The sequence below is a fragment of the Seriola lalandi genome, unplaced genomic scaffold (assembly GCF_002814215.2).
Source record: "Seriola lalandi dorsalis isolate HSWRI2012SDOR001 ecotype SW California unplaced genomic scaffold, Sedor1 jcf7180002054285, whole genome shotgun sequence".
NCBI lineage: Eukaryota > Metazoa > Chordata > Actinopteri > Carangiformes > Carangidae > Seriola > Seriola lalandi.
In genome coordinates this window covers 154,696-168,684 of record NW_019524838.1, presented here as the reverse complement: position 1 = coordinate 168,684, position 13,989 = coordinate 154,696, and the positions used below count along the sequence as shown (strand labels likewise).

The 13,989-nt window shown below is 41.5% G+C and overlaps 2 protein-coding genes across 2 annotated transcripts; both read right to left on the bottom strand.

Moving 5' to 3' along the window:
• Window positions 1–5,208: 5,208 nt before the first annotated feature.
• nkx3.3 (NK3 homeobox 3) lies at window positions 5,209–7,150 on the bottom strand. The gene is made up of 2 exons (XM_023405808.2): window positions 6,697–7,150; window positions 5,209–5,999 (listed from the first exon to the last, which is right to left on the bottom strand). The coding sequence occupies exons 1-2, from the start codon at window positions 6,977–6,979 to the stop codon at window positions 5,482–5,484; spliced, it is 801 nt and encodes a 266-aa protein (XP_023261576.1). The 5' UTR covers window positions 6,980–7,150; the 3' UTR covers window positions 5,209–5,481.
• Window positions 7,151–10,238: 3,088 nt separating this feature from the next.
• Window positions 10,239–13,146, bottom strand: nkx2-3 (NK2 homeobox 3). The gene is made up of 2 exons (XM_023405736.2): window positions 12,531–13,146; window positions 10,239–11,480 (listed from the first exon to the last, which is right to left on the bottom strand). The coding sequence occupies exons 1-2, from the start codon at window positions 12,904–12,906 to the stop codon at window positions 10,834–10,836; spliced, it is 1,023 nt and encodes a 340-aa protein (XP_023261504.1). The 5' UTR covers window positions 12,907–13,146; the 3' UTR covers window positions 10,239–10,833.
• Between the last annotated feature and the right edge of the window lie 843 nt (window positions 13,147–13,989).

Below are 13,989 nucleotides of genomic sequence, written 5' to 3'. Positions count from 1 at the left end.
GCGCAAAGGTGTGATGTCTAATTCCTTTTGAAATCAGGGGGGCTTTTGAGAGCTGATGTGGTTGCCATGTGATGGATGTGTCTCCCCCAGGGGGAGTTGATGTCTTATAGCTTTACTGTAAATGTTTACATTCCTACATGCACTGATGCTATCTGCTAATAGTTTCTGGAACAAGCCCGAAGAGTCCTCTGGGTGGGATTATTTGCCGTGTGTGTGTGTGTGTGTGTGTGTGTGTGTGTGTGTGTGTGTGTGTGTGTGTGTGTCTGTGTGTGTGAGAGACCAGGTCAAAGGGAAGCAGATCTGTCTTTAAACAGAGGTATTAACCATGACCTCTCTCCTTCCTGATTCCTGCCCTGTCTGCTGAGGGCCAACGCATTAACGGCAGCAAAACACACACCACTTTTCTCCCAAAGCAAAAACACTTAGCGGTTGTGATAGTTGTTTCTTATACTACAATCAACAATTGGCAGGATCTGCATCATTTTGAGAGGGAAGCCTCTCCCAGTTTCGTTTTGTGCAAACTGTAAATCCACTCATGTTACCCAGATGTCTCAGTGCCAGGAGCCGTTAAGTGAATATGATATTGTTTAAATCAACAAGGCTCTTGAGAAAATGATTCCTGCTACAATAGGCGCATCGGAAATGCATATGTAATTGCTGCTCAGGAGCCCTGTGAGAATTCTCTGTCAATAGATCTGTATCTGAAAAGTGCAGCCAAACATGGATTAGGTGAGGAGCGTCATTCCTGTGTTGCTCACTGTAGATCAGCCCCACCCTCAGCGCATTCCTCCCAGTTGAGGAATCCACAGCAACATAAAGTTCAAAAGGAAATTACCTGTTACCACTGGCATTAATGAGTCCCATTGAGATCTGCCATTTAAAGCTTTGTTCAGCCGTGGAAGCCGGTGCTGATGATTGTTCAAAGAGGCAGATGAGCATGTTCTTCTGTCTGGCTCCTTTCATTCTCTCACTCCCTCTGCTTTATGAGCCTATTCATGGGGAGGCGCATAAATAAAGCACAACTCAAAATGTTAACATACTTGAGCATTACACATTTATACATACAGTAAAGCTTGATGGCTCAGCAGCCTACTGGCTGGAGCACATTCCCCACCAGAAAGGCAGTTAAAGAACTGACATGGCTGTAAGTGATACAGTGATAAAGTCACAGACAGAGTTTCATATTTTGGTATGTCGCCCTTTGTGTCAGCAATGAGTTTTAGTGCTGTGATTGTCTTATGGATGAATGGAGCAAAGCAACCAAGCTAGTTCCTCAGTTGTGAGACTAAGGCTGTGTCTGAAATCCCTCCCTGGTTCACTCACTCACTGCTTCCTTTATAGTGGTCACACACAAAAAAATCTGGGTTATTACAGCTTGGGTTTTAATTTCATAGTTTTTGGTCATGATTCCTGTCTGTAATAGCAAAAATGCACTCACAGTTGCTGAGAAGACAAGGCCTCGTAGGTTAACCAAACGAAAGAAAAGCAGAAAACAGAACCTGTTTGTTTTGAATATTCTTGTTCAACTGTGACCTAACATACTTTACTGTAGTGTAGTGTCGTGTAGTGTTGTGAATGAACACATTTTCTCCAAGCTGTTGATGTGACGGATGGAATAACGTGCATTCCTAGTGTTGAGCTAGATCCACTAGTACAGTGACATTTGAACGAAACACATTTTCATGTTGTAATATTTGAGCATTTTCATGTTATATTATATCTTGTTGTTATTGTCAGTTGCAGCAGCTTATGTTTTCTCATATCTCATGTTAATGTCAACCTAACACCAGCGGTGCTAAGAGTAGAAGTAGAAACCGGAGGGCTCCAACAGAGGGAACGTAAACACAATAGCTGAAGAAAAATTTGCGTTCGTTATCTTTCATAGAAATATCCCCCTTCTCAGGTATGAGTCCCCTCATGATAATGGTTCATTTTTGTGTGTTAGATTGAATGTGTGTACATGCTCAGCGAGATGTTTTGCAGTATGTTTGTGTATTACGGAGTATTGAAGTAAATTAGCCTGTCTGAGGAAAATTAAGCTAGCCATCTTAAGCTAACCCCTTTGCAATGCTAACCACACCAGTTGTCTACGGAGCTGTTGCATGCTGTAGCCATGAAAACAGCCATGCGGTTGGTGAAGTAGCCTGTAACCTGTTTGCATTGTTAGAGTTGTGCTTTTGAAATATGATTTGAAGATTGCGAGCGTACGAGAAATAAGCCGCTTCATTATATTTTACAAATACCTGTGCTTGTCATTTTACATTATTACTGATGTTTGTTCTGTGTCGGCACTGTTGGTGTTTGTGGGGTAACTGTCCGTAGTGACGCATGTAGTCACATTTGTGTTTGGATTGCTTAATTCAGTCATTGCACACACAAGGAAACAAGAATAAAGTTTGTGTCGGTCCTCCTTCGTAGAAATATCCCCCTTTTCAGTCCTTGTCCTTACTTCCGTGATTGTGTGACTGCTTGTGTTTCTGGCCCCATTGGCCAAAAATAAAACCTAATTTGTCATCGTTTACCTAAATACAAGGGGAAGTCCTGCTGTCAGGTGTCAGCCAAGTGTCCCAAAGAACAACTTCCCTTCTGAATGAGGTCCATAGCAATCTACATCATCTTGGGTTGTATTACGCTCACTTTTCCTTTTCAGTGTCTTTCTTTGTTCTCTATGGAAATTTACATCAATGTGACATCACAGACTGGGTGCAGGGAAAGAAAAATTCTTATCTAGTCACGGTAGACGGCAATGACAAGAGCAACCATTCACCAGCACAATGTGAATAATGAGAGCTCATAGAAAGTGGCATACTTCGGAGCCACAACGCAATGGCCTTTTATGTTGCAGAGTCTCAGTCGTCTAAGTTTTGAATAGAATAAAATATACCCTGAGTAAATGAAAAATAATCAGACTTAATTGTGCCCTGCTTAACTTACAGTCAGACAGTAAAGAGGAGATGTGTAAGTTCTTCCGCCCACAAACCTGTTGTGCACAATGCCAACCACTTAGGACAGCTTGAAGTGGTGTTTTGATGTGAGAGATAAATGAGGTCTGGGTTGGTGCCAGAGTATGGCACAGGGGGATCCTGTCGGCCAAAGGAGCTTGTTGTGGGAAATGGGAAGTTGAAGTACCTATTTTAGATGACGTTTCTTTGATGTCACGGCCTCTTTAATGTTGTTATATTGCAATGATAATATTTGCTAGGCTCATACGGACATACCTACCTTGCTTTAGACAAATACTGGCAAACATTTTGCACATGTTGACACTGCAGCGTGAAAGTGAAATCACTGAACATGCTACACAAGTACAGTGTAGGTATTTCTTTTAGATTCCTAACCACATACAGGTCTTCTTTTTATCTGTTGATCTGTAGTGCATCAGTCAGGGCAGGCTCCATTTATGCCACACAATTCTGGCAGTGAGTGCCAACTGGCTGGTGAGTACAATCAGTTAAGAACCCTGCCAAAGCACTAGTCACCTCGTTTAAGAATTATGTTTTTATTTTCCTATCAAGTGTGGCTATTGTGTTTTTTTACTTTGGGATGAGGGCGCAGTCTTTTCAGTAAGGTATGATTAATGCGTGCTGTCTTGTGCAGGCCAGCTGGATGGTGCAACATCTCCACGGTCTATTTGCCGTCTATGACTCATGCAGCACACACTAGAGAGTAGGCCTACACAGAACTCTTCACACACACAGGGGGGAAAACCACACCTTTTTAAAAAAACAAAAAAAAAACAAAAACAAAAAAAAACAAAACTGTAAACATTCACCTTCTAAATATCATTTGGGTGAGTCAGTAAATCTTTTTAAGTAGTTAATCAGTTTGCTGTTGTCTGCATTTCTTTGTATGATGTGTGATGCATGACCACATGTCCCTTTCCACACAAACAAACACACACACACACACACACACACACACACACACACACCTTTTAAAGAGTATAAAGTAAATGATATTTTCATGCTTTCTGAGCCCGACCCGGCTGTTTCTTAATCTGTCACTTTAGCATTGTGTGTAAAAGAGAACAAGTACACAAAGAGACAGACTCTCCGAAAGCTTATAAAGCTCCATAAAACCTCATATAGAGAATGTGTTCTTTACTTGAGGTGTCGCGTTGAGTTTTGTGATCAATAAAGATGTCCCATACATAAAATAAATACCTACTAAAAACGTCAGAGTCTCGGTCATACTTCTCGCACATGGAGAAAAGCTACTTTCTCTTGTTGGGTTTGTATAAATTCAGGATTCCTTTCTGCTCTGCCGGGTTGCTTAAAATGGACTGTCACTGGCAGTCACTAAGAAGGGGGAAAAAGCAACTATAGATCATTGTATGGGCTCTTGAAGCGCCTTGTCAGGAGCCGTTTATGAGAATTAAGAGACCTGAATTAGTATATTTACACTCATATATTCTGTAAATAATTTGTAGATGTTTAACAACATACAGCTACATGCTCTCAGACCCACTGGAGTACATTCAAGTATACTGTATCTATAAATTCACCAATTTAATTTAACTACGCTAATGAATGCAGAGCACACATTTTTGTTTGTTTAGTACATTTAACTGTAGGATATAATTTAGATTACACACTGCCACTTTTAAACTTTTTTTTCTCAGTATTGTGATATTTGAGGACTGTACAACAATCACTGTGGGAGGGGAATTAAATCTTAAATTTCTCTTTTTATAATTGAAACTGTATTTTTCTATTACTCCTACAAGGGAATGCTAAAATATAAATCTGAGGTGATTTAAAAAAAAAACAAAACCAAAAAAAAACCCTCCCAGCTATGTCAGAGTAACCTTCCCCTTTTTTTTCTGACACCCCCATCCCCCAATATATATATTATGTAATTACATAGATCAAATATTACATAAAATAGAAGGTACGATAATGAGAACATGGCCCAGCAGACCAAAGTTGTAACTTTTTAAATTATTATTATTTTCTAGTAAATCGTTAGAAAATAATGACCACATTCAAATCTTGCCTTAAATTTGAAAGATTTCTTCACACAGAAATAATCCAATCAGTCTGAAAAGAGCTTCACAATATGCCCACACTAATGTTCACAGCAGAAAATGTTAGGATACATCATATATATGATATATAAATATTTTAGTTTTACCTTTATAACAACTTCCAAAGGCCTGGATCTAAATTTAACTAGTCATGGTGACAAACCATAGCATTTTATGAACCATGAATATCCAAGTTCTGATTTTATTTTCTTAAAAAGGGAACAAAAATGGCAAACTGACTTTCTATGAGACAAGCAATAACCACAATTGAAAATCAGTTAAATTATTTGAAAAAGAAAACTTTGAAGTCTCAACCAGTCTGAAAGAAAAGGCTACAGAAATGTGTCTTTGCACCAAAACGTCCCATGTGGTGCAGCATCACCGACTGAACAGACGCTGCAGACACCTTGTGACACTTGTTGAAGCCACTGACTGTCCACAGTTCAGAGAGCGCTTCAGAGCATCCCTCCACACGACATGCTGTTCATGCTCCACGGCTGGCAGCAGTAGTGCAGGTAAGGGTGGAACTGGTAAGCCTGGTACAGTGGCACAGTCACCGGGATGTGTATTCCACTCGCGTGAGGGTACTGCTTTTGATTTTCCCTCACCAGCACTTGGACTGCTACTTTCCTTGGTGAGCTGCACGCCGCCATCTGCCGCCGTTTAGTTTTATACCTCCGGTTCTGGAACCAGATTTTTACCTGAGTCTCTGTGAGTTTCAGAGCTCCCGCCAGATCGGCCCGCTCGGGGCCTGAAAGATATCGCTGCGCGTTGAAGCGGCGCTCCAGCTCGTAGACCTGTGCGTGAGAGAAGGCCGCCCTGGAGCGCTTCTTGGTACCGGGCCTGGACTGCTGCTCATCGGATGAACAGCTGATCGTTCGCCCGCTGTCATGACATCCCTCATCCTCTGTCTCCGCCGTCTGTTTCTGCCGTTTATCCAGCTCCACACACTGTAGTTGCTGGTCTGCAGCGCCTATAGGAAAGACAATAACAGTGTGTGACGACAGTAAATGTGTGTGTTGTCTCAGGCAAGGTCAGCTGCTGGCTGAGAGGTCACTTCAGCATGATGCTGATGTGAGGTTTTCCTCTTCTATCCCTTTCACACTATCAGAGAGTCAGAGGACATTATGAAATAAATGATAAGGCACAACTCAAAAAACTTTTTGCCATCATGGTGTTGCTTTCCAGACACTGACGACTTCGTTCAAATAACAAAAAGCAAAATCTGACGCAGCAAAAAAAGAAAAAAAAGTGACATATATGGTATAACTGGCCTCGGTCTTCTTTCTCTGATCCAAATATGCAGATCTCTGGATTTATACAACGAACTTTAATGCTTTTTTGTTTTTGTTTTTGTAGGAAGAAAATGAATCAGCAAATACTGCTGAAATATCTAATGTCGTCTGTTGTGAATTAAAACCATATTTTATCTCAAAAAGATAAGACAAAAATGCCACTTTGGTGGGACGAATGCATCCAATTTCCAAGCAAATTTTTAATTGTGTTTTTGTGTTTAATTAAATGATGTTACTTTATCGATCTTATTTCAAGATTCCATTTTGTACAAATATAGCCGACTGTAAATTCACAAAACCGTCGCTTATTGTCATAGGTGTAAAGCCACCGAATCTTTACAGTTCCATACTGCCGAGTTGAATAAAAGTCCTCACCTTGTCTGAGCTCAGTTTCCTCTCCTGTGGCCTCCTCGCTGTAGGTGTCAGATCGGAGGTTTCCTAAAGACAGCCTGAGATCGGGAGGAAGCCTCTCCGGCTGGATGCGGTTCTCCTCCGCGTCTTGGAGAGACAGATCAGGGACTCTGGTGCCATCGTGCTCGGTGCAGATGTTGCGCTTTGGTGCGCAGAGCGCCTCTGTACTCTTGCTACCGGACTTCCCCCGGGCATCACCTCCGGTGAGGATGTCTTTAATGGAGAAGGGCGAAAAACTTAATGTCATGATGAAAATAAAAGCACGGAAAGTTCCTCACCCCCGCATGCGATTTATCTGGAGGCATCAAGAGATGAGCTGCTCGAAAGCAAACCGTCCTTACTGATTCGATCTTTTCACCGCTCTCTTTAATTGTTCTCCGTTAATTGTGGTGAACAAACTTCGGTCTGCTAATGAACAGCCTATATCAAGAGCTGTCAAGAGTATTACAGCAGCAGCAGCTCCAGTCAACATGTGATAGGCTCTTTTTTCTTTCCTGGTCCCTCCTTCGCACCGCCCAGCTTCATCCTGGTGTCTAACTCAGGACGAGGTACAGTGATTTTTCACCATAATGGGATTTTTATTATCTTACGTTACGGACATAATGAATTATTGTTTTAAAGGGAGTTAGTAGCTCTTTGTAGCTGCATTTGGAGATTTTTTATGTTCTCTGGAGAAGTAGAGAAATTAGACCCAGTTGAGCAAACATTATTCAATATTGCCGTCAATATAAGACAGGAATTGGACAGCGAGACGAGTATTCTTGCAAAATGGAGCCGTTTCAGCCTCTGTGTGTTTACCAGGTATTTATTATTTGTAAATTGTGGTAAGAAAATCAGATGCGTAAAGTTCGCACAGCGTGCGTAAAACGCAGATTAGTGAGAACATGTTTTTTTTTTTTTTTTTAAATCCCCCCACAATGCTGCAACCAACAATTACATTTGTGGTTTAATTAATCTACTGTACTTTGACAGGCCCATCCTAATCTAAAATGTCTAAATTTGCTCCAGTCCCCTGAATCTTAACAGAGGTTAACGTCTTATTCTTCATATTCATGAATTTTACCAATTCTTCCTCTTTATGCAGAAAATTATGGAAGTTTTTAGCCCAAGATTGTGGACGCCATGGTGCCATTAAACATTATGATTGTTAACAAAACCCATAACAGAAATTTCGCTGAGTGACTAAGATTAAGGGAGAATGTTATTATGAAAAGCGAGTGCCACTCCTGTTGCTCAGACAGGTGAGGAGCGCCGCCGTGTGGTCACCATGCATGGTTTCCAAAGTTAAGAGGTAGGTAATAAGTAAAGATGGCAACTATAGAACCCCCCCTCCCCCTCCCACCCCTTCCCACTACTCTCTCGCCCTATCTCTCTCTCTCTCACACACACACCAGCACGCGCATTACACAATCAGCAGGCCTATCCCTCAGCTAGGAGACGTGATGACAGACGCGGTGATCTGCCTCCTCCGTGTTGTTTTGTTTTCTTCTTTTGACTAAACACAGAAATGTCTCTGCTCGCCACAGAGCGCTGCACAGCTCCAGGGGTTTCAAAGCTATAGCTGGATGCGAGTGCGTGGAAGTAGTAGCACACTCAACATGTGTTCAGACCACGACATGTCATCGCCATAATTACAAATGTAACATTTTTATTCAGAAAAACCGTGGGGGAATTTAGTCTATTAATCATTAACATGCTTGCTATATAACAAATGGTGTTACTGTTGGTTTCTGAATGAAGCAGCCTTTCATTTACCCACTCGCTCACAGTTCCAGACAACATGCCTGATTTATAATCCCACTCCTAATACACACATATTTTCAAACTCTCCCTCTTATGCCTGCTAAGTAGTTTCCCACACACAGACTCTGGATCAGACACTAAAACTCTGCAGCGCATTCACGAAAATCTATACAGTCAGCTATTACTGAAAATGGATTTCTATGGCAAAGGTGATGCCAGAAAAGAAATACCTTTCTGCTACACACAAAAGAAAAACCTTTAAATCTTTATGCATCAGCTGCTTCCACACTCAAGTCAAATCAGTTTTATCTATAAAGCGTTACTCTATGGTTAACTCTGTCCTTAAACCACTGCTAATTCATTTTTGCCGCAATTCCAGTTAAAATGTTTTGTGTCTAAATGTAACGCTTTGATGCTTTTTACATTGAGTTATGATAATGTTATGGTAATATAGCTACACGGTCAAATCAGAGATAAATTGGCTGCAGCTCTGAAAAAAACAAAACTTTTCCATAAGCATCCGATGCCATGTTGTGCGGCCGGGACGTTACTTGAAGGGCCACCTAATGGGAGAGCGTTTACTCCAGCTTCTCCGCGCACTTTTCTCCTTCTCTATATTTGGGCCCCGGTTTTTTTTTTTTTTTTTTTTTTGTGAGCTACTTGAGTGGTTGCCATTGGAGACTCTGTTTTGGGAAACTCCGCGCCCTGCGCTGCGATGAGCCGAGCTGCTATCTTTGGAAGCACGAGATAGCGATCGCAGCGCCTGTCAGAGCAGCCGTGGCCGGGCCGCGTCCTCAGGCATCGCCGTCCTGTCGCCAGCTCTATTTACACTTGTGACTGTGCAGCACTTAGAGCTGACACCAGGTATGTCCTACCGGCAGTGCAGTAGTCAGGGGAAGTGGCCAGTGGAGCTATCAGAGGAGACAAACACTCGCTTTACGTTGCCATTCATCTCCATTAATAGTGTCTGCGTATTCGACCATGTCTGGGAGGTGAAGGTGTTTAAGTCCATCTCCATTCAGCGGTGTGTGTGTGTGTGTGTTTGCGCGCCCAAGAGTGAGTGACTAAAAATGTGGATAATTATAAAATTATGATACAATTATTATAAAGTTACTTGTACTTATTTACTGAAATTACCAGATTTTTATCATTATTAGCTAATTATTATTATTTGGAGCATAGTAGCATTTAATGTCATATTTTATTTTAAAATATATATTTCAGGATCATCCATCAACCAAGAGAACATTTTCCATCGATATTTATCATCCAGAGCTCTGTGAGTTTATTCGCTCTGTGGGTCCCGAGGATGCTGGCTGTCTGGTTAATGTCCATCTGTGAATCCTGACCGGACATTAGCTCGCCTCTAAATTCTCTCTGTTTCTGGTTCTTGTCTCAGACCAAAGTCTCCTACAAGCTCTCTCACAAGGAAAAAAAAAACTTTCTAGGCTTGAGAAAGAGATTTGAGAAGATGACAAACTACATGCTTGAGGAATAAACCTAACTCAACATTCATTTATTTCAGTTTCCACATTCATATGAACGTTGGGATAATAGGGCGAGTTTCCAGACAAGGTCAGAAACGTTGCACTGAGCATAGAAAAGTGTATTTTTGCATTCATTTGTACTGTATTTGTTTAGGTTCTGTATGTCTTTATGTTTTGGTGAGCTTATACACACACACACACACACACACACACACACACACACACACACACACACACACACACACACACACACAGAGAAAGCACAGTACAATGCAGTCACTTGTATCATTTAATTTCATCATTATTGATCATTTTCTAAAAAGCTGTTTTTGAGTAAAAAAAAAAAGCTACTGGTCAAACACAAAAAAATCATAATACTTAATAAGATTGCATTATCTGGTCATTGTGGTCCATTTTGTCATTCGCAGTGCATTCTTCGGGGATCTAATTGGATGAGGCCAATAATAAATTCATTGTGGGCTATACTGTATGCATGAAAACATGTGTGTGTTTATGAAAATGTCCATACCATTTCCCTTTTCTTTATTTTTGAACCACAACAGGCCACATTACACACAGTCTTTGCTCATCGACAACATTCAGATTTAAAAAGTTTCCTACACTGTGGCGCAGAGAAAAATGCGCACACTGTAGTTAATATGTAGGCTACAGTATGTCTCTCAGTCAGCGGGTCAGGGTTTCCTCATAGGCCTGCCTTGAGTTCCAGCCACCTGGTCTGTATTTTCTGTTATGTGTTACAGTTATAAATTGTGCTATCCTCGCACCGTTTGATCGGATTTTCATGTTTGAGTCTATTCCGCCATCTATTCCCATTAGTCTCTCTCAGTTGTGACCTTATATGATGGCTACGCTACCATGCCCGGATGCCCTGCAGAGTTCCTTGGCAGGGTGTGACCACTGATCCTTGGGGAGCCTGGCTTTGCGTCTGTGCGCCAAGGTTTCCTAAATTCATGTTCATGAAAGCGTTAGCGGTGGTGTTGCTGGGCGGCAAAGCAGGTAAACTAGAGTAAGTACAGGAGTAAGTGTTAGAATACACCGAGCTGTTGTAGCTGTAGGCTGGATACCCGTTGTAGCTGTACGGGTTTGGAGCTCCGACTGTGTACGAGGTGTTATAGTTCTGGGATCCAGTCAGACAAGGCCTCCCGTCCCGGACCAGCACTGGCACAGCCACCCTCCTGGGCGGCGGTGGTGGGTGGTGGTGGTGGTGATGGTGATGACCCGCCATCTCCAGAGTCTTGTCCTGCCGCTGCCTCTTACATTTGTACCTCCTGTTCTGGAACCAGATCTTGACCTGGGTGGAGGTGAGTTTGAGGGAGCTGGCCAGGTGCTCTCTCTCCGGGGCGGAGAGGTAACGCTGCTGCTTGAAGCGCCGCTCCAGCTCGAACACCTGAGCCTGGGAGAAGAGGACGCGGGGTTTCCTCCTGGTCCTCTGCTGCTTGGTGGCGGGTTTCTCCGAATCTAGATCCTCACACTCACCGCGCAGCACACCGCAGCTGTCTGCAAAGAGAGGAAGAAATTCACTGAGCACCAAAGTTTAAAGAAGAAAATATTTATTCCTGATTTTATTACAGATTGATTAATTAATTTTAAAACCTTAATTTCCATAAAATGTTGAAGCAAAACAGTTTTTCCATTTAAAATAAATTTGTTGTGAATTTTTAAAAATATTCCCTATAATTTGCCCCTATAATTTGCAGTATTTATATATATATATACTGCATTGGAAGTTGTCTTATTTTTATTTAGCCAATAGGAAATACATCAAAAGGTGGTTTCAAAGAGAACTTAACTGAAAGAGTTCATTAAGATGGATTTTTGACCCAAGTATTTGACAATTCATCTGTGTACTTAAACCAACCATGAATGTTCACATGTAGGAAATTAAAGATGAGGTTAAACTTTTTTTTTTTTTTCTTTTACATTTCTTCATTTTCTGCGGCGATGACATGCACATTCATATGGATAAATCTAAGAAGCTGTGAAGCTGTCATTAGAAGTCTGGTGCCTTACATTTCTGCCCAGTGATTTATACGGATTGTTAAAATTATATAAATTAGTAGAAATGTAAACACGTTAACGTCTGTAGGCTAACTTTATGTATAGCAATTAAATTGCAGCTAATTAACAGCCTAGAACAACTTTGTGGGCGTCCATTGTCCAAGGCGTGGCTCAGCTAGCAGTTTTTGTTCTAAATCATAGTATCATTAAAGAAAGAAATAAGAGATAAGTAACACCTGGATATTTAGTTTAAATGTTAAATTTATTTTATATTAGCCTGTTAACAAAAACTCTTCTTGTGAACCTGTTTCCTCGCTGTTTATCAGCTTTACACTTATTTATATCTGAATCAACAAATAATATCTGGTCTATGATTATTTCTCCATAAACATCTGTTAAAGTCAGTTAAGAAGATTAACCCTAATTGTTTTGCAAGACAGGCAAGTATTTTTGAATTTTAATTTTGGCATATCTGTCAGTGCAGTATTATTATGCTTCATCATCATCCTCACTGCTTATTGCATGTGTAGAATCAGCCTCTGTACTCACTGCTGTCTTGCTCCTCCTGCTCGGTCTCCAGACCGAGCTCTGCGGAGTGGCTCTGCGCCGGGTTGCCCAACATCTCCAACGGCAGCCCGGACCCCGACAGCCGGTCCGGTCCGGTGATCGTGTTGAGGTACGACATCCTCTCCTCGCTCTCCGAGAGGCCGGAGCTGATGGGACTCGGACTGTCCCTGCCGGCCAACATGCAGGAGGGCGGCGAGTGAGAGCGGAGGGGTTTGTTTGGGAAAGCTCCACCAGAGAGACCGAAGCAGGAGATAAACTGGAGCGGGTGCTGCTGAGATTGTTGCTGCAACTCTAACTTCAGTATGTCCTTCACAGAAAAAGGCGTGGTGGAAGACGTTATGACCGGACTGGGAAGCATTATTACCACCAACAGAGAGGTGACAGATAAACAGTCAGGAGGCTAGATCCAAAATCGGACTAGTTTGTCTCCGGAGGGTGCGTAAAAGAAGTGAATACCCCGTGCGTAAGCGTGAAGAATGGTCGCGCGCTGCTTGTTTTTCATGCGGACCGAGGAAGAGGACTGGCTTTCCTTCAGCTGTGACATCCCTCTCTTCTGGTTGTGTGACTGTGGCTGGAGGGCTGAGAAAGAGAGAGAGAGAGAGAGGTCGATCCTGTTAGAAAGCCAAGATGCTGTCCTCTCCCTTTCAGTGACGTTCTGATGCGGGGGAGGGAGTCTCTCTCTCTCTCTCTTTCTCTCTCTCTCTCTCTCCGCCTGGAAGACAAATAGCCCTAATTTATGAAATACTGTTATCACCATCGACTCCCCTCAGATTGTTAAAGGTGTTAAAGGTAAGGAAGTTTTTATTGCATACTTTTTGTTTTCCTAACAGAAAACAGTCACAGCACAGAAGCCTTTAAAATTGTATAATAAAAAATGAACTCAGCAAAACCCTTAATTCGGTGCAGCACCTATAGGTAATTGTTGCTTATTATCCGGTTACTCAAATACCATTTATTCTCTTCTTGTCTCTACTGAATGGTCCCAGGAAATCACAACTCTTCCCATCATCACTAAGGTGGTTTTAAGATTACGCATATCTTCGTTTCCTGTCTCGGCAATCCAAGGATAAGATAATATGCAGCAACTGTGGGAAATGAGATAAAATTGGCAGCCTAAAGAGGCATGAAGAATATAAATTTAGAGCTTTGTCGTTTATTTATGGTTCCCTAATTTGAGAGAGTTTTAGGATTTTTTTTTTTTTAACAAAATATGGCTTTCCCTTGACATTGGGTCAGTGGTTCCAAAATAAACTGCGTAAAATATTAAAATAAGTTTGCTTAATTGAAATTATCCGTTTCTTGTGCAGCAGTTAATACTGGAAAAACTGGAATGAAGAATCGTTTTAATTTGTTAATAATAACAATAATAATAATAAGTGGTAATGATAATAATAATAATAATGTCACCTGCTTTAAAAAGTTATTTTAATTGATCAAAAAA